Genomic DNA, 21,998 nt, shown 5'->3' with positions numbered 1-21,998 from the left:
AAGCTAGACATTAAATGTCTAGTTCATTCTAATTTCTATACAGCTAGCAAGCCTTGCATGGTGACAAAAAGGCGAAGAAAAAAAGATTGAAAATTGGGAAATAAATCCAATGAGGTGGAGAAGAATCTACACGCGCACACACGTGCATGGCGCCTCCCGCCATGAGCACGCCTTATGCACGTATTTTTGTGGACGCCAACTACCTGCATCTCTTCTCAAATTCCTCTGCCTTACAAATCGTGCTCTTCGATAGCTACACAACTCCACATTTTCTCACTGCCTCAACTGGACCACACAATTCCGACTCCGACCTATAAATTGGAGATGATATAGCATGTTTTAAATTAACACTCAAGCCATAACATTAGTTCATACTATATTTTGAGTTTTTGTGTTGCCGAATATGGCGATTGTTTGTGGCGAGAAGCTCGGAGATCGGTTGGAGGCGCCTCGACTGATTTGTGGTTTTAACCAGTTTACAACACCAGAGGGCGACGATGACGATGACGATGACGCCGACTCATGTGTCGCCGTGGCAGCCTAGCTATTTCAAATAGTCAAGTCAATGTATGATATGTAGTCGATCAGCATTGATCCGAGAGAAGAGAATCCATGATCGTTTTCATGTTCATCTATATAAATTTTTCTATGTTATAGGAGTAGTACGTTATATGAATATATGTTAATTTATTCTGGTTTGCTTGGATTTAGGCCACATTTATTGCTTATTTGAAAATTTAAAATTCTAAATAACGGGATGAGACTGCATTTTTTGGCAAGATATATGCGGTGCGGATCACCTCCCGCATCTCCTAATTCATCTTCAAATCCACAAATGTAAAACTGACATGTGGATGATCTTTTTCTATATATAAAAAGCCTATTAAAACTCAAACTATTCGAATCTTCTTAAAAAATTAAAATATTTCCAAGATTACCGCCTAAAATTACCGCCCTAAATATCACCAAAATATCAAAACAACCTTTCATCTTCATTTTCAGAATCAACCTTTCATCTCGTTCTCCATTGAAGCTTCTCCATTGAAGCTCACAATATACTATTTGATAAAAAGCATTCACAAGTAATTGCTTTGAAGCATCCAAAAAGGTAAAAATTTTGCATTTTTTTATTCTGATTTCACGTTATGGCTCAGTTGCATTTTTTTAAATGAGTTATGTTAGAACAATTGTTTATTATAGACAATTGTTTTGTGTTCGATAAATTGTTACAGATATGTATGTTCAATCTTTTAAACATAAAATCAAAATCTTAACTAAGTAGTTTTCTTTAATATGTACTTAAAGTTATATAATAGAAAAAACAGAAAGTGGCAATGTTTGGAGCTCTGAAAGTGAAACATGGTTGAATGGATTTTGATTTGTTGCATGGTTTTTTTTTTTTTAAAGAAGTTGATGTTGTTTCTGTTTACTTTTCATTTTTTATTTGTAGGTATGGATGATTCTATATCACAAGACTCTATTCCTAAGATGGGAATGGAGTTTGAAACCGAAGCTGAGGCATATGATTTTTATATGAATTATGCTAAAGCAACAGGATTTGGAACTCGAAAAATATCTGCTCATAAGGATCCAATTACAGGCAAGGCTTTGGACGTAACTTTTTGCTGTTGTAAAGAAGGTTTTAGAGCAACAGACAGTCGAGTTGTTACAGTGAAGAGACCTCGTCCTGAAATTAGGTGTGGATGTAAGGCTATGTTGAAAATCAACTGTAGATACAGTGGAGAGTTTCGTATTGTGAAATTTGTTGAAGAACACAATCATGATTTGTGTGATCCGGAACAGTCTTACATGTTTAGATGTTTCCGGCAATTGTCTAATGTTCAACAAACTCAAGTTGATGATGCTCAAAGTTGTGGGTTGCCTCCAAAGAAAATTCTGGATATAATGGCAAAAGAATCTGGTGGAATTCAACATCTTGGTTTCACTCATATTGATTTGAAGAATTATTTGAGAACTAAGAGGACTTCGGGGATTAAACAAGGTGATTGTGGAGGTGTGTTACAATATTTACAAAGGATGATAAGTGAGGATCCACACTTTTACTATGCAATACAGCTGGACGCGGAAGATCTAATTACCAATATATTTTGGACCGATGGTAGAATGATACAAGATTTTGGTCATTTTGGTGATGTTGTTTGCTTTGATACTACCTATAGAAAACATCGAGATGGTAGACCAATTGCTTTGTTCGTCGGCGTAAATCATCACAAACAAACAGTTGTGTTTTGTGCAGCACTATTATACGACGAAACAATTGAAACTTTTGAGTGGTTGTTTAGTGCATTTGAAGATGCCATGATGGGAAAACGACCAAAGACGATCTTAACTGATCAAGATCAAGCGATGAGCGCTGCTTTAGCTTCCAAGTGACCATCTACTTACCATCGCTTGTGTGTTTGGCACATTTTTCAGAATGCAGCGATCCATCTTTCAAGTGTTTTTTCGAGTTTTAAGAACACATTTGCAGCTGATTTTAGTCGTTGTGTGTACGACTTTGAAGAAGAATCGGAATTCCTCGGGGCATGGAATGAAATGTTAGAGAAATACAACTTGCAAGATAATCAGTGGTTGGCAAGAATGTTTTCTCTAAGGGAAAAATGGGCATTGGTATATGGATGAAATACATTTTGCGCTGATATAATAACAACTCAACGAAGTGAGTGCATGAATGCTGTTGTGAAACATTATGTAAATTATAAAAACAACATTGTTGAGGTGTTCCATCATTTTCAAAGGTTGATAGATGATCGACGCGAGAAAGAAGTTGCTGAAGATTTCAAAAATGCTCAAAGTTCTCTTGTCATGACTTTTCCATTCCATCTCCTAAAGCATGGAGCTGCCATATATACACATAAGGTATTTGCTTTATTTAATGAGGAGTTGAGGAAGACATTCGAAAGCAAGATTGAGAGTGAGAGTCAACTTGGAAGTTCAAGAATATATAAGGTTAGACCTCTTGATCGGGCTTATGAACATATTGTCACATACGATTCCAGTGAAGGTTCCATTTCTTGCAGCTGTAGAAAGTTTGAATTCTCGGGTATTTTATGCTCACATAGTTTAAAAGTCTTTACATTAATGAATGTCATGCGAATACCCGATAAATATATCTTAAAGCGATGGACCAAACATGCTAAGAGTGGGATGACAAGAGTTTGCAAGGAAGGAGCTGTTGTTGTTGATGAAAAAACCCGAAAGAAACAACGATATAAAGAGTTATGTCACTCATTCATACAATTGACAGGCAAGGCAGCCGAGAGTGAAGATTGTTTTGCTTATGCCATGGAATGTCTCTTGAAAATGGGAAACGCCATTGATGGAATGGTAGAGAAGGGAAAAAGTGTTGTTGTTGAGGCAAAGAAGGTCGGAGATGTTGCAACCGAAGGTGACTGCGATGAAAATCAAATCAAAGGCTTGAAACCTAAAGGAAGGGTTACATACAAAACATGTAAGAGACCGAAGAATGCTTTGGAACAGGCTATCAGTAAAAAGCGGAAATCAAAAGCAATAAAGAGTTGTGCGGAACATGCTTCTTCTACGCGGGAGTCTGAAGGGATTGTGCTCATCAATGATGACTACAGGAAAGCTTCTTCTACGCGGGAATCTGAAGGGATTGTGCTTATCAATGATGACTACTGGAACTTATCGTACACTGCTTTTGATCCTCAAAATACATCATAAATTGGGCGTAGAAAGAGATTCAAGCTTGCTTGCAATGAAGAAGAGCAAATTATCTGGATTACTGTTTTGCTATTTTTGAAATTTTTATGCATTAAAGACCAATTGTGTTAGAGCTTGAACTAGAAAAAAATTGATGTACTCAATTAGTTTGCTGTGAACTATTTTGAAGTTTTTATGGTAATTTTGTGGTTTCATTATTTTAGCTGCTTGGTTGGAGTATATTTGAAATTTTGTTGTTGCTGCTTTGCGGGAAAATAATCTAGAAATAGTGATTCTTTAATGGGAGTAATTGATTGTGTAGTGTACTTCTATACATAAGAGCAGAGGAATTATTGTCTTTAGCAACTTTGATGTGAAGTGAATATGTATTAGAGTATATATATATATATGTAAGGAATTAGCTATGTGGCAGTGAATTGATTGTGTAGTGTCGCTCATTTCATAGCTCTTTTCAGCTTTACGCATTGCATTTCATTAAAAGCTTGGTGTTTATGTATAAAAAATGAATATTTGATGCTGGAAAGATGATAAGTAAACAGGCCTACGAAGAATGTGGAGATATGCAATGCCACTCATTAATCATTATTAGTGTGGATGCTTCTGTTATTTTCTATCAGCGTTGGTAACTCACATCTCCCAGCTTTTCTTTTCTCCTATATCCTGTGATGTATCCATGTTGCTGATCGACCTCTTAGGATTTTGCAATTACTGCTAATTTCAGTTTTCTACCGTTAGCTTTGTAGAAGTTTGAACAAAAATATGGTTTAAAATTATTTGCTGTTTTCAATATTTGAAGCAGGCAAAAAGTTTTTTTCATAGCTCTTTTTAGAAATTAATTTTCAGAAATTGTAGGAGAGAGAACCAGCTTCTCGTTAGAGAAGATATTGAGAGAATTATTTTAAAGGTTGTTTCGTTAGTTCTAAAAAATTTTAGGAGAGTTAGTTTGCAGAAACTTTAGGAGAGAGAACCAGCTTCTCGTGAAGACATGGAGAGAAATTGTTTTGAAGGTAGTTTTGATATTTAGTATAATCTTAATTTTTTAAGAAGATCCATGTGTCTATTTTTCATTCATGGATTAGAAGATAGATTTGAATAGTTTGAGTTTTAATAGGCTTTTTATATATAAAAAAAATTATCCACATGTCAGTTTTACATTTGTGGATTTGAAGATGAATTAGGAGATGCGGGAGGTGATCCGCACCGAGATATATGTGCTTGATTATATATTCCCAATGCGGATATATGTATAAAAAAACAATGCTTAAAGATATTAAGTTATTGTTGGACGAAATTAATGTACTTCAGATTTGTGTACGTATGTTTGTATAATTAAAACTCACTGAAACGATCTCCAAAATTTGGATTTTTGATATCTTAACGTATGTATATATAAGTATTTGTAATACTAATACTTACCAGAGCCCAATACCTATGCCCAATAATTAGGGAATTAATTGAAAACACGAAAATGAGCCCATAAATTAAAAAAAGAAAAAGAAAAAAAAGGGAATAAAATAATCGCTAGAAGGAGGGGTTGAACCTCCGACCTTGTGGTTAACAGCCACACGCTCTAACCAACTGAGCTATTCCAGCTTGTTGTTAATTTAATAGATTAATCTACTATTACACTTAAGTTTCTTTCTTCTACATCTCAATCTACCACAATTTAAGTGTGAAAATTAATGTGTTATAGGAAAAACTTTCTGAAATGGAACCTCAAACTACATATTGAATATCTTAGCCTATGTTTATATTATGGAATGGAGATTGAAATGCAATGATAATTCCATTCTATTCTTGTATTGGGTAAGTGCAAAGAATACAGAGTATTAGAATTGTTATTACTTAATTGATTTCATATTTATGCTTGAGAAATAAAATCTGAACAATTAATTATTTTATAATTTAATCTCAGTTTTAATTAATTGTTATTACTAAATTAATTATTACGAACATAATGTTATCAAGTTTGAATTGGATCTGTAATTGGAACATCCCTTGGAATTGTCTGTTTCCAGTGTTTAGATTTTTTTTTTCAATTATTAAATTTTTTGAAATATTAGTTTTATTATAGTAGGGGTGCGTTATACTGCTAACTATTTAAGTTGCTAATTTTGCCAACTCATCAATACAGTGTATTAAAAATGTCAACACGATTACATTAAAATGTCAACACATAATATCAACACATTATATTGAAGTTTAACAAAATTATGTGTTGACATTTTAATGTCATCGTATTGATATGTTTAATACACTGCGTTGATAAATTAGCAAGTTAGCAACTTAAGAAAGTTAGCAATTGATCATAACCCTATTATAGTAACATTTAAAAATTATAAAATTAAGATAATATTTAAATATAATATTGTTAAAATCTAAACTAAGAAGAGATGAGAATGGAATGAAATGACCAATTCTTTGTTAAACAGAAGGAATGGATATTTACATGGGGAATGGAATAGTGATTTCAAAGGAATGATGCTAAGTAAAAAATATACTACCAAGCAAAGGAATGAAATGGATGAAAACTGGTCCTGATATGTCCATTTTAAGATTTTAGTCCTACACTTTATCTTTTGAAATTTTGCATCCTGAATATTTCAACTCGTATCACAATTGGTCCTACACTAACAATTCCGTCAATTTTTAAACGGTTTTAACCCGATTTTGACCGATTTTAATGGTTTTAACATACCCATTCAGGTTAAAACCGTTTAAAAATCAGTCAAAATCGGGTTAAAACCGTGTAAAATTGACGGAATTGTTAGTGTAAGACCAATGTGATATGAGTTGAAATGTTCAGAATGCAAAAATTCAAAAAGTAAAGGGACCAAAATCATAAAATAGGCAAATATTCAAAGCTAGTTTTGGCCTCTTCTCTATTATAAATTTATAATTAAGTTATACGGAGTATTATGTTTAGATAAATTAACACCGAGGACTATATATCGCGAATTATATGAACACGTCTATCAACCCGATCCTTGAAAATATCCAAAGTAACAAAGCAAAATCTGAGTAACAACTAAAAGGAATAATTCATTAAAAGGTTCTTTGGCTGTAAATACACGAATTTTTAATATATTTTTTTTCAAGAAAAACAACCCGATCTCCGGCCTTGATGTAAAAAAAAACTGAAATGTGATGGTTCAAACCCTTTGACTTATCAAATGATATGTAGTAATTATTTGTTGTACGACTCAACACCTCAAATCAAAATTTTTGCACGATCAACATTGTTTAGTATACATCCTTTGTTTATCGCCATATATTGCATTAACAAACATATACATCAATGCTAATTTGGGAGATATTAATAATTGTGTAATAAATCAGAATAATTATAAAATATTCATGTTTTATACGCATAAGTTTTAGTTCATATACAAATGAAGAATTAAATCATATTGTGTGTTAAAACGCAAATTAAAACCGAAAACTACTACTTATAGTAAACCCTAAACCATTGGCATGATTCAAGTGCCTCCTCCCAATCATACACCATTCCAATATAAAAGGCATAAATCTGAAACCTAACAATAGAAAATCACGGAAAAAACGAGAAGCCTCCTCCCCAAAAAAGGCCTATCTTCTCAAGGAAGGCCGGTCTTTTTTCTTGAGGTGATCTGAAAAACCAATCACTATGTACGACAACCCGTGGGCCGAAGGGTCGTACTCGCCTACGCCAAAGCAGCCGCGGAGGCTGGGACAGCCACCAAAGTTGTCGGATCGGCTGAGATACGCGGCGGAGGTGGCCAAAGAGAAGTTCGAAGGTGGCGGCCAAGAAGGTCAAGAAGGGGGCTTCCAAGAGCTGGAATTGGATCAAGCTCAAGTTCCACAAAAAGAAACAACCTAGCCCATTTGATTATTAAATATTAAATATTCTATTGATCTTGTTGTTGGGAGGTTTGTCTACATTTTGTAATTTAACTTATATAGTTATGGGGGAGTGATCAATTGCTAACTCATCATTTAATTGCTAACTACAACTAATTTAAGGCCATAGGATTTTAGAAAACGTGTGGTCTACAATTTGCCACGTGTAATTTTCGTTTTTATTAATAAAATAAAAAAAGATAAAAAAAAAACGCCAAATTAGGGTTTTAGATGAAAATGTCAATATAGTGTTTCGGAAATATCAACACAATGCTTTGAGAATGTCAACACGATACTTTAAGAATGTTAACCCATTGCTTATATTGACATTCTACATGTATTATATTGACATATTTTATATAGTATGTTGACATTTCTGCTTTACGAAAAAATTGAAAAATTTTCGAATTTTTTTCAAATTTTGACGTCGGAACATATGCATATATGATATCGTTGGAATCCTTGTAAAATTATCTTTAATTTGATATATGTTATATGAATTTAAAGTTTTGAGATTTCTTTTAAAAGTTAGTTATAACTAAACATGTAGTTAATTGACATTAATACCCCTATTGATATTTTATGGAATTAATCCTATGGCTTTATTGACGTTTTTTGTTGATCGTATTGATATTTCTTAGTTGATGATCTAGGCCCTTAATTTGAATATCTAATGGCTATTATTTAGTTGTAGTTAGCAATTAGGTATTGAGTTAGCAATATACTCTCCGTTAGTTATGTACATATCATATATGTTATTTTCTATCACGAATTAATACTCGCTTTGTCAGATTTTTCAATATGTGATCTTTGAATTTTATTTACCTAAATCGTTTATGTCTTCAATTGATCGATTAGGCTATCATACATGCAAAATGTTGCGTGCATCTCGTAGTAGATTATGCATATATAATAATTAATAATTGGGCCAGTTGGATATACATGGGTACACTATTGCTAATTGGGCCAAAAATCTGAATGATAGAATATCTATCGCATGATAGTTCACCTTCGATTCGTAGGAGAAAACTTGGTGACTTTGATGAGCAAGAAACAAAAGATAGTGGCACTGTCTAGTGTTGAAGGAGAATTATGTGAGGATCAAAAGTTGCCTTACCGAAATATTATGGCGAAAGAAATTGATAGTAGGGTTGAATCTTCAATCATTTTATCAAGGAGAAAATTGAGGAAAATACTTTGCCAAATTTGAATCCTGAATACTATATGAAGGAATACCAAATCACAAATCAAGAGGAGTGATTCTCGATTGATAGACTACCTAGTTAGGATTGATACATGAGTTACAACGTATTGATTGTAAAAGCCTATAAATCCATGTAAATCCCCGTTGTAAGTTCATCAATAAAAATATGGATCCATTTATAATTGTTTATTTTTTTTGTATTTATTACAATCAACATGTTGATTCAGAATGTCCTGAAATTAGATCAAGCTTGTGATGTTTTCTAATTTATATCTCTACTTGATGACTTAAGAGTCAATGTATAGTCTTCATGTGTCTGATTCAAATACAAATTTTATTTTAAAATAACATTAGTTTGTATTGCTTTTATAGTTTTAATGCTATTCCAGCAATAGAGAACTCTCTTATTAAAAAATTATTTTAAATAAATGAAATTATAGTGTTAGAATACTGATATATTTCCAAATAGATGAATCCTATTCTTTAGTACTTATATTGTGAGGAATTATATTTCCAAGAATTATAATTTCAAGAATCATATCCTAGATTATAATTATATTACGAGGAAATAGGGTCCTATTCTAATGCTTTTAGCACCCTAATCCAAAATTAAGACTAAATCTCCACCCTTGAATTTTAAAATGAGTGGATGAGATTAAAGCTCACAAAATCTCAATAAATAGTAGATAAAATATCAACAAAAGGGTAATATCGTCATTATGTTATCATATGATAATTTTCGTGAGTGTTTTTTTATATCAACATTGTGTATTACAAATATCAACAATATGACATTAGAATATCAACACAAGGACAAGAAAATATCAACACATTTTTATTGAGATTGGACATGCATAATATTGAGATTTTGCCTACAATATATTGAGATTTTTTGTTGCATTTGTTGAAAATAGCTGCTTATCAACGTGTACGGAAATTGAAATATAATTTATCAAATTTCATCACCCGAACATCGTCGGAACATATGCAATTGAGATCTCGTTGGAATCCTTATTAAATTATCTTTAATTTGATATATTTTTTGCGAAAAAATAATTTAAATTGAAAGAGTTACGTAAATTTAAAGATTTGAGATGATTTTGAGGAGAGAGAAAGTAGTTAGTTATAATTACTACATATAGAATTTGACATTAATATCCTTTTAATTTAATTAATAATTATTTAAATTTAAAATATATTACACTTGACATTATATTAACCACAAGATCTTCTAATCTAATGGTTGAAAATTGGTCTCAATTTGGGATTGGTAATTAATTAGCAATTGATTACGTTCCTGAGGAAATATATTCAAAGAATTATAATTTCGATGCTAGTGCTTGAACTCGTGGATATTTTATATGGATCTCAACAGTTTCAGATAGCTCTTCAATTGCACAAATCCACAGTGCTCAGTGGCGAGCACATACAGAGTGGAATCAAAGATTAAAAAAAAAAAAAAAAAAGAACCCATGAAATATAAAAATGATCGATAAACAAAACATACAAAGAAAAAGTAATTAAACCCACGGTAAAAAAACGGTTGGCATCTTTCAAGAATGTCAAGATATAGGAATAGGATTTCACCTATTTAACAAAACGATGTCTCAGATCGAAAAAGAGTTCCAATGCCCAAATGCCATAAATTAAAGTGCTCTAATTTTTTCAGATATTTCTCAGCCTTGCCTAGTCGAATTAATATAGGAGGCAATTCGTGAATCGTGACAGGGACACTGAACATTATACATATATATATATATATATATATATATATATATACTATTGAAAATTAAGTGCCTAAATATCAGGCGATTATGTGATTAAAACAGACTACGTACATTATATTTTAAAAAAATTAGTGACTGAATAATTTGATTGATCGATGAACTTAACTTGGCAAGGTCACGTATCAATACTTTTTAACAATGGCGGTCACAAATTGAGTATACAATAACTTCATATAATATCATTTCTTTATTGTTTTCATGCGTACTTCATCGGAGTAACTCTGAAATGGATGATATAAAACACATTTTAAAATTAACCTGCAAATTAATAACAATGACCCCGAAAATTATAGTAATAAACATATATGCCCAGTCATTTTTATTGAGGTAAATCAACGTTTACATATGATCTTGGCGACTATGTATAACACTACATCTATGCTAGTAGAAACTCTTAAATATGGAGCATATCTTTTTTTTTTTTTTTTTAAGAAAAACACTCACATTACATTTTACATAACCCTAAACAAGTAGCTTAGGCACCTTAAATTAGGCTGCCGGCGCCACTTTTTTGGTGTCATCTCCATCATCGTCATCATCGTCGTCTCCTTCTCTACATATGCAGAAATCAGAAACTGCGGCAGCCCAAAATTCCCCAAATACGAAATTAGGGTTTTTAAGATTCAAGAGACTGATCTCCGTCGCCATCTCAATAGACATAGAGTGAACTTTACACCAGTTATGTTAGATGTGGCTCGAATGTCTTGAAGAGTTGGGGAAGAACTTTGGCCCTATTTATAGTAATTTCCCTCGGACTCAACATCTACACGGTATAATTCACTTTAGATTATATTCAAGCCCTAGGCTTCGTTCGAAATGAGCAATGCGAATACCCTATGCCCCACAGCATCGAACTAAGTTGTTCGTATCATTACAATCATCACTTGTTCGAGGGAATTTTAATTAATTTCTCGGACGATACGAGACTTTAGTTGGTCAACCAACATAGGGTGTGAATATGAACAAGTTTAATGACTTTTTTGGCAAAGGTGTATGGTATTGGGAATCTGCAATATCTTTGATGGTAGGGCAGAGGGAGAGGGAAAAAAGGCAAGAGAATTTGGGACGTGCAGCCACTAGATGAGCATGAGCTAGGGTTAGTCAAGCACGTGCTCTCCATGAATTTCGTGTGTGAAATTCCTTCCACCTCATTCCTCATTGCACACTTCAGAACCCTATTTTGTTTTCCTTAATTATGCATTTAGGCTCAAAGATCTATGCAATTTATTGTGGTGGAAATTGGAATTTGGATGATGTACGCACAATTCATGTGTTGATCTTGATTTCGGGAAAACATTGACGCGAGGCCTTCTTCATTACAATTAGGTTCTACATGGAGTATCATTTAACAAGAAAACTAGTTAAATACAGTTTTTATTTTTTTGAAGTGTCAATGTCTCTAAACTGTACTACCTCTGGTCCTCATTAGACGTCTCACCCATTTGACTAGGTTATGTTTTAAAAGATTGTTTGACTTTGTTGGTTAAAATGGGTAGAAAATGCTAGTGGAATGTGAGTTATACTTTTAATTTCATAATAAAATGTGAGTGAGAGTGAGAGTGAATTGAGTTATATTTTATTATAAAACTAATACTCCATCTGTCTCTCTATAGCTAAGTCGTATTTTTATTTCGGTTGTCCTACTATAGCAGAGTCATTTCATTTTTGGGCAAAAACAATATATTTCTTTTTATTTTACATCTCCATCCCTCTACTTTTTTCTTTTCCTACTTTATTCTCTTTTCACTTAACTCACTTTTAATAATTTTAAATCCCATGTCGAAGAAAACACCTTTACTACAGAGAGATGTATATAAAAATAGGACTCACATTCCACTAACTTTTTCTTTCCATTTTCTATTACATTTATTAAAACCTGTATTAAGTAAATTGTAGTAATAAATTTTTAGGGATAGAGGGAATAATTTCATCATATTTGGTTACACAAATTATCAAACATATACTGTAGTAATAAAAGGCTAAATACTCATATACTACTTATATGGAACCAATAACCGATTGAACACGAACTTGGGCTTATGACTAAATATCCAGTGTTTTAGAAATTTATAACTGGACTTGGGCTTTAGGGCCTAAACCCTGAACAGGAATTAAGCATAAGGAATCAATATGGGCTTACAAGTAGGGCCTGTGAATGGGCCTTTAATTTTTTTCTCAGCCCATACGATTGCAAATCGTTAGTCCCAAATTACAATGTTCGAAGAGTGTATTACAAAAAGGGATGTCATCCGATTCCTGTAATTTTATACTTTTAGCTCAAATGAAAAATACTGAAACTAAAATATGCAGCTGCAAAATTCATTTAATAATTGTGTAAATGAATGCCTATTATTTGAATTATTTTATACTACTATAATGCTATCAACTGAGAGAAGACAGGAGCTAGGAATAATGCTTCAGTTGTACATTTTCAAACAATGTTACTACTATGAGCCTAGCTACTGTAATTTTTCATTTTGTGAACGTTACAAATAAAATATTTACCGAAAATGAAAAACTAAATTATTACTGCATTAGAATAATTTTTTTAAAAATATGATAAACAGTAAAAAACGTCCACGAAATAAGAACAAGTGGTAGAATATAATAATGTCGAAAGCCTATATTATTACTTTCATTAATTTGTCTGATTGTTTTTTGAGGGATTCGAGTCTTGAGACAACAACCTTGCATAGAAACACCCAAAGCGATTCAATACAATCACCATACAACAATATTGATATTTCGAGAATTGAATTTTGCAAAAATGTACAAAACCCTAACTTGGGAAATGGGAAACCACGTGATGCCATTAAGACAAACCAACCCGACAAAGTATTTTAATTAATAATTAACCCAAAATGTCTCAAGAAACTCATATGATTCTTTATAATCTTGATGGAATTCCCCCCAAAAAATGAGTAATTTAATAATCATTAACTATTTATTATTTGATTGTTTTATTGTCCTAACACAAAGGTGACCTATGAGGAACTCTTTTCCTTCTACTCATGCTAGTGGCCATGTCCTCTCCCCTTATCTTATTAGCCAATCTTCTACACACATAAAGCCCACTCCTCTTCTTCCTCACGAACCCGGTGCACGAGAAGCTCATGTTGTGGGACCCTGATGAGCCCGATGATGAGCTCAGGGGCTCGTCGCTACTGTCCACCACGGTCGAATGGGGTGTCTCGTTTGTCGTCTCATCGTCGCCGATGTCTTGAGGGATGAAGAAGTCCGGACCAAGTTGGAGAGTCTTGCACACTCTCAACAATTGGGATAAATCATAGTAGTGCTTCAGCACAAATTCGACCTAATTATCATGCCAAACTATTATTGTTATAAATTTATAATAAAAATATTAGAAATTTAATGGCCACCTGTTTTCATGATTTTATAATTCTGAACACGTACGGTAATCGTGTGATTCAACTCATAATTACAGCGGTCAAAACCCTAGCCTCAAAAGCACCTTAATTCATGCCTCTAAAACTATGACAATTGGGATTTTTTGTATTATATAATCATACTGCCTAGTGCTTATTAGTACAATATCATTTTAAAATTCAGATAATTAAATTCCAATTAATTTCCATCAATCTCTGCTGAACTTTGCTAATTGTGGAAGCTGAATTCAAAATTCAGATAATCATTCTAGTTTACATCCATCATATATAATGTAATGAACTATGCTAATTGTTGAAACTGATGAACTCAAAATTCAGATCATACTTGCAACTTTTAACAAAATGTATTGACCTATGCTAATTATGAAAACTGAACTCAAATTTCAGTACTCAAACACTGAAATTACAATCACACAGTAGGGACTTAACATGAAAACATCCAATTAAAGTAAGAAATCACAGAATTAAGTAGTGATTTTGACTAATTAAATTATGAAAAACGAGAGATGGAAAAGCATGTACCTTGCAACCGAGAGAGCAATGGATGAAAGGCTCTTGGAGGCTCCTATCACAAGATGTACAGTAGTTTGCAGCCCCTTTGAACTGCCTATTTTGAGGTCTCTTCTTTATAAACAACACCTTCGCAGCATTGATCGTATACGCCTGAATTTCAATTCACCACACAAAACCATTAATCATCAGCATTAAATTAATTAGCAACTCAAAATTCTGATAATAAGATAATAAATAAATAAATAAAAACCTGGATGTTGGAGCAGTCCAGGAGCTTCTCAAGATCCTCCAAGCGGACGACCTCATGGTAGACGTATCTGCGAATCTGCAGAAGGCGGTGGGAGCGATGGGAGAGGACGCAGTGGGGGCAGATGCTGTTGCAGCAATCCAAGCAGCATATATTCTTCTCATTCTTCTTTGCTGCGTCGTGAATTGAGCAAGGCTCGAAGAATTTCTGCAGATACAGGGCCTCCAACCATGCAGGTTTCTCACCTCCCTAATTTCACAACAAATCAATTATACTAATATGATACGATCAATTGTCAAAATTACATACAATTATTGTTAGTAAGGGTTAGAAAGTACCATGATGATCGAGAGAACAAGCTATAGTTTGTTTGAATAATGAAAGCTCGAGGAAGAGAGGGCTTAACGGTATGCTTGCTGCGGTTATTTATGGAAATTATTTGAAAATTTACAACTTTTTTAGAAAGTTACAATGAACGAGATTAATATTAAATTAGCTTCTTAATTGTACATTTGTACTAATACATTTTATAATAGTATGTAACTTTACTCATTTATTATATACTCCCTGCATCCCAAGATAAGTGACCTACTTCTTTTGGGCACGAGATTTAAGGAATGGTATTTAAATAAGTTAAAGTGGAGAGAGTAAAGTATGAGAGAGGAAAAAGTAGAGGAGAGAAGAGAAAATAAAGTAGGAGGAGAATAAAGTAAGAGAGATGACTTTTTGCTAAAAATGGAAATAGGTCACTTATAGTGGAACACCCCAAAAATGAATATACGGGGGGAGTACTATATATATCCCACCTAAAAATCTAGCAAGAAGCATTGCACTGTGGATTCTCGGTTGTTGACCAAAATCAAAACTTTAGATTTTTAAAAAATTCCAAATATTGGATCATAAACTATATATAGTTATAACTGATCACGCTATAAATAAATTACCTACAGCTAAATTCATTCTAGAATAAAAAACTGAAAAAGAGTAAGATATATGAGGAGAACGTGGGCACTGTTCCCGTGTCACAAAATGGCCCTATAAATTAATTTCTCCTCTCCTAGTGTTAAGTGCTCTAATAACCCTAAACTAAATGACTCATTCTAGAAATAGGTGCCATTATAATTTTATTTTATTTTTGTTCTTCCATTTTTATCATTCTTTATGGATTCTAATCCCTCGATAAACATATACCAATGTGTTCTAGCAAGGCCTCATCTTGTCCTTGTAATATTTGGCTCATATATTGACTAATCTATGTTTTTGGCCGTCCCAAGTTTGACGCATTTTTTTTCCTAATTAAGTTCATATATATTTAATATTGGTCATTCGAAGTTGTAATTGACTGGAAATCATATTGAGAAGAAAATGCTACAATAAATTGATATAATAAAATATAGGATTAATAGGTTTGCAACTAAATTTATTATAGAAATTCGACAGATATTTTAGGGTATATATGATGAAAATGTCATTTCAGCGAATGCTCTTTGTAAAAAAAAAGGAAAGGAAAAAGATATCGATATACTGATAATTTTGCAAAACTTATATATAATTACTGAAGTAGATGGAATTAATGTGTTTAGATTTGAAATAATAATATACACCCTCTGTTATATTATAATTAAATCATTTTTCTATTTTAAAGGTTTCGTCTAAGTTGAATCATTTTCATAGTAATAATTGATATACTATTAAACATCCTTGACAAAAAAAACACACCTTAATTATGACGAACAGATGGAATGTAGAAAAGCCCAAATATACATCAATTTAATGAATATATTATACAATGGAAAATTCATAAGGGTAGGAAATCAAAGTGCGGTGCTTAAACTTGGTAATGAATTCATGATTAAATCAATAGTGAAGCAAGACACTACATATACGAGGAAACTGGGTTCCTGTGATATTCAACATGACAACAAATCCAAAACCACTCCACAATTATTTTTATTTTTTAGCTAAATTAGTGGAGATTATTATGTTTAACAGGATTTGGCAGACAGAAAACACAACTCATTAAGCGCACTAATTGGTCACATTATGAGCTAATAAATTTAACTATTTTATCCTAATTTTGAGGATTCCTTGTTATTGGAGGTGCCTCTAATCTTTAGTCATGGCCTATATATAAATAATTCTTTGATTTTACAGGCTTATTGTTTAGTTATTTCTTTGGTTGGTTTTCAAGTTAAACCATATATACATGTTATAGTTGTGAAAACTGAGTACGTAGTATTCCCTTTGTTCAGCGGTAGTGGATGTGTTTATTTTTGCCACATGATTTAAGAAAAATGGTGTTTCAATAGTTAAGTAAAAGAAGAATAAAGTAGGAAATTAAAAAGATAGAGAAATGAAGAGATAATAATTACTGCATAAAGTAAGGGAGAGTAAAGTAAGTTATAAGCAATGTATTATCTTTTACTAAAAAGAAAAATGACTCCACTACGGTGAAACGTATCAAAATGGCAAAATGACTTTACTACTATGAAATGGAGGAAGTATGATCGTAATACAACCTAAAAGAAGAATAAAGATAAACTGAAATATTGAATTGAATCTATGGAGTAATAACACAAACAAAATATACGATCGATACTCTCTCAGTACTCTCTCAGTACTCTCTCAACTCTTATTCTTCCCTATTCTCTAATACAATGGAATATTTAATATATTGTTTTACTATATATGATATATTAATTGTTGCAAAAAAGAAACTTCTTACACGCAAAAAGTTAATCATTTTAGTGGACTCTCACAACTTTAACTTTTTTTTTTGTGCTAAAGAAGGCCGTAGCCCTTTATATTAAATTACGAATGTCTAACAAATCTTGAAAAAAATACCAATAACATTTGCTATAAGCAGTTTAACAACCTCCTTAGATGAAAACTGAAATTGAAGAAAATATGCATCTAAAGTAAGACTATCTTTGGAGAACTAATCAACTGACAACTAGTACTTGATTCTTTTCCTTTTGGTATATAACTTTTTTGTTAAACATGCCCAATTAAATTTATCTATCAAGAATGGGAGAATGGGAGAGTAGTATATATTCACAATAAGTTTAAATGAAATAGCTAGCAAATTTTTAAAAACAAATTTCCAAAAAATAATTCAGATGTTATATTATAGTGCAATATACACACGTTCCAGTTGCATGTATGCTCTTGAAATCTAATCTATTCGTTAATATCAAATTTTAATTTGTAGCAAATATATTGACCTTAATTAGCATTTACGATATCTCGATTTTATCTCTAAGTTTAATTTAATCGAATTACAAAATCGATAATATAATAGTAAATCATTAATAATAAAATTTAATTATATTATCCTCACTACAAATATCAGATTTGAAGAAGAGGAAGAAAAGATCAGCATAACAGTTTTCTCGATTTACAAATGCGCTGAGCCGTAAAACCGACGTCGAAGTTTAACTCAGGAGACAATACAAAAGGTCTAGCATTTTTTTATTCGAAGGCCAACTGCACTAAAAATTTGTTCATAAAAATGATTAACAACTTTTTTATCATTAATAAATGTTCTTCTCCGATTTATAAGAAAAACAGTATATTGTTATGTTCTTATGAAACAATTTCACTTTGCAAAGTGCAAATATTCCCATCTTTCTGACAGAGAATACTCATTTATTTTAATTTGTACTATAATGTTTTCATGGTTGGGAGGAAAAGCATTCCAAAAGCGATTTCCTCATATCCAAGGCAAGGAAAATAGTAGTGTTAACTTTCATTGAATTGGAGCATTTCGGTGATTTTCTTTATTTGACCTTCAAAAATTGAAACAATAATAATTCTGGTAATTATTGAAGCAGAGAGTAATGAAGCTCACGTGCAAAGAATCCTATGGCTCTGACTCTGATTCTCACAAACGTGTGATTTTTCCTTGGACTTGCCAAATATTCCTACCCCTTTTTTCATCTTCAATTATTTTTGTGTATCAATTCTAGTTGTCTAATTATCCAACACGCCCTATAAGATTTCTGAAACTTAAAAGCTACGTATAGACAAATGGGTTATTAATAAGTTAATTAAATCTTCAGATACTACATCCCGATTTGTCCACTTGTTATCGATTGGTGACTTTCCACACTTTTGCTAACACACTAAACTAAAGAATTACTACTACTATCTGTAAATTTCTTTTCATAGTCATTTTTTTTATTCGAATTAACTAGTAATTTGAACGATCGGGTAGCACTCAAAATAGGATCAAACATGGAACAAATTACAAATATATTAAATAGAAAGAGGGTAAAAGAGTGAGAGGGAAAATGTAAGGGAGGTGGCGAAACAAACACAAGGGATCAGCGTTTGAAGCGCACGAGGGGGGATCGTTCATATTTCTCATTTTTTATTTTTTCATTAAATTTAAAACTAGTGAATCAGACTAACAACAATGTCCTCACTGCCAAACTATATATTCTAGTCACATATAATAAATATATGACCCATATGTATGTGTCTGTGTGTATATATATTCATATTAATCTTCAGCCCACATGATGGTGCCCTCATTTTCCTATAACTTTTGCCAGATCATGTGATTTAGGATTATAATACAAAAAATTAGGGAACTTATATATGTAAAAGTGGAGTTCTAGAAGTTTAAATTTAGTTACTTCAAGAATATGTTGAGCCCCATAAGTAGATTCGTATAATTTTCTTATTGGAACTCTAATTCTGTATATGGCCCATTTTTCAAATATGTTGAAGGGCCCATTCAATTTAATATGCCTCTATGACTGTTGGTTGATTAATGGATCTTAAGATTAAGTTATTGAAAAATGAAATTTGGACTTAAAAGCACATGAACTGAAAATATAATTAATCACATTTCAGATTTTTCTTCACTTTTTTTCATATTATCTATGAACCCTAAAAAGATACAGTGGACCTAAATTAGTTAATAGTTTCAGATCTATATACATCATACTTTATAATACTAATAATGATAATAACTATTGTTACATTCTAATAGATTTAATATATATTCAATTAACACGAGTTTATTTTTTTTATATGCATTAATAACTTCTAAAAGTATAATGTTATACTCCTTAGAGCATCTCCAAGGAGAGAGGTAAAGTTATATATCTATCCTATTTACCTTTTTTTTCATGAAAAATCATTCTTCAAAGGGAGAGGTATTTGAGAAGGTATTATACTTTTCCCATTTTGAAGAGGTATCTTTACCTTTCCATCAATGGAGGGGTAAAATCTTATAACCACCATATTTGTCTTCTTTTCATGAAAAACCATTCTCCAAGGGGGAAGGTATTTAAGAAGATATTACACATTGTGTTTTTTAATGCATTTTGTACTATTATTTTATTTTTTAAAAATCATTTACCTTTCTATATATCTTTTTCCTATGGAATATGTTATTTTTTGGTAAGGTATATTCCACTTTTTGAGAAGGTAAATAGAAGGTATATGATAGGACGAAGGTTCCTATCGAGAACTTCGAGCACACATTAACGATAAAATTGTAAAATAAGAACAAGAACCAACCCTAACAAGACACTAGGGTTTCGAGAACTCCAAGATGAGAAAAAGTGTTTTTATTACTTTAATTCTCAATAAATCTATGAGAATTCTATAATATATAGAATTCCCCCTACTTGATTCGGACTTACGATTCGGGAAAGAATCAAGAAGAAAACCCGAAAAGATTTGATTCAATCACAAAAGTAAAGAATTCTGCAAAATAAGGAAACAAAATAAAAAACAAACAAAAAACAAACCAAACTATTCTATCTCTAATTGGCAATTGTAGACGAACTCTCAATACTTGGCAGGCCCAGGAGCGTTCCTCTTTGGTCAATCCTTCTTAGCCACTCTACTCTTCGGTCTGCCTCTCGGAACCGACTCCTCAATGTCGCCTACTCGCGAAGTAACTAGCTGCATGGGCTCATGCAGCTCCGTCTCGTCGTCGGTCTGCGCATTGTTGATTAGGGTCATATCAACTCCCCCTCCCATAGAAACGACCTTGTCCTCAAGGCGCAAATGAGGAAAATGTGACCGAAGGAGCTCCTCCGATTCCCAAGATGGCACAGCATTGGTATCCGACGACCACCGTACCAACCACTAGACTTGAGGAATTTGGTCCACCAGGACTGTGCGCTTCGCCGTGGCCTCCACCGGGGTATCTAGCGGCCGGATCCGGCTAAACTCCGGTGGCAACTCCACTCCCACAGATTTATTGGGTACGAATTCCTTGAGCAACGAAATGTGAAAGACGTCGTGGATCCTGCTTTTGGCCGGAAGCTGAAGTCAATAAGCTACTTTCTCGATTCGTTCCAGAATCATGTACGGACCGTAGTATCGACGAGCAAGCTTGTTTGAAAGGGCTTTCCCACCGACTTCTGGCGATACGGCTGTAGCTTAAGAAGAACCGAATCCCCCACTTGAAATTGCACATCCTTTCTCTTGCGATTCGCAAACTTCGCCATCGAAAGCAGGGCTTTCCTAGCCGCGCCCCCCTTATATTCGATTGAAAACTTGAATCCCATAAGCTTCCTCACGTAGAACTGCTGATCCGGGGTTTGTACCACTTGGGATAGGAGCTCCTTAAGACTCCTCTGATCACTGCGAATTAGGAACTCCCGACCTAACAAATACTGTAGTCACTTTTGCACCACCTCTACTATGGCGTAGAGTTCTTTGTGGTATGGCGAGGCGAGGTGTCTCCGTGGGCCCAACTTCTTGCAAAAATAAGCAATGGGATGATTCCGTTGCATCAAGACTGTACCAATCCCAAAATCTGACGCATCCGTCTCAATTACAAATTGTACCGTGAAATTTGGCAGGCAGAGAACTAGGGCGGAGCTCATGGCGACTTTCAAGTCGTTGAAGCTCTTCTCGGCCGCATCAGTCCAGCGGAATGCATCTTTCTTCAAGAGCTCCGTCAAAGGGGCCGCAATAATAAAGTAATTCCTGACGAAACGACGGTAATACTTCGTCAGGCCTAGGAACCCGAGAGCTGCTTAATCGTGGCGGGCGGTGGCCAATTCACCATGGCTTCGATCTTGGCCGGGTCTGCGTGCAGTTCGCCTGCTGCAATTATATGGCCGAGGTAATCAATTGTGGCCACTTCGAAAGCAGACTTAGAGTACTTGATGAAGATGGAATTGGTCTGCAGAGTCGATAGGACCTCGATGAGGTGGCTGATGTGATCGTCCATTGTGTTGCTATAAACCAAAATATCATCAAAAGATACGATGACAAACTTGCGG

At 33.3% G+C, this 21,998-nt stretch overlaps 2 protein-coding genes and 1 non-coding gene across 3 annotated transcripts; 1 reads left to right on the top strand and 2 right to left on the bottom strand.

Moving 5' to 3' along the window:
- The first annotated feature begins 403 nt into the window (after nt 1–403).
- Nucleotides 404–2,394, top strand: LOC125195082 (protein FAR1-RELATED SEQUENCE 5-like). The gene is made up of 2 exons (XM_048093283.1): nt 404–524; nt 1,451–2,394. Exons 1-2 carry the CDS (start codon nt 404–406, stop codon nt 2,392–2,394), a joined length of 1,065 nt encoding a protein of 354 aa, XP_047949240.1.
- A 2,830-nt stretch (nt 2,395–5,224) lies between these two features.
- Nucleotides 5,225–5,298, bottom strand: TRNAN-GUU. The gene has a single exon. It is a non-coding gene; the product is annotated as a tRNA-Asn (tRNA).
- Nucleotides 5,299–13,272: 7,974 nt separating this feature from the next.
- On the bottom strand, nt 13,273–15,181 carry LOC125197533 (protein RGF1 INDUCIBLE TRANSCRIPTION FACTOR 1). Its single transcript, XM_048096294.1, has 4 exons — nt 15,081–15,181; nt 14,746–14,991; nt 14,505–14,645; nt 13,273–13,888 (listed from the first exon to the last, which is right to left on the bottom strand). The coding sequence occupies exons 1-4, from the start codon at nt 15,081–15,083 to the stop codon at nt 13,544–13,546; spliced, it is 735 nt and encodes a 244-aa protein (XP_047952251.1). The 5' UTR covers nt 15,084–15,181; the 3' UTR covers nt 13,273–13,543.
- Nucleotides 15,182–21,998: the final 6,817 nt, after the last annotated feature.

The sequence above is a fragment of the Salvia hispanica genome, chromosome 6 (assembly GCF_023119035.1).
Source record: "Salvia hispanica cultivar TCC Black 2014 chromosome 6, UniMelb_Shisp_WGS_1.0, whole genome shotgun sequence".
NCBI classification, from domain to species: Eukaryota; Viridiplantae; Streptophyta; class Magnoliopsida; order Lamiales; family Lamiaceae; genus Salvia; species Salvia hispanica.
The sequence above is the reverse complement of the archived record's forward strand: the minus strand, read 5'-3'. Positions and strand labels throughout refer to the sequence as shown.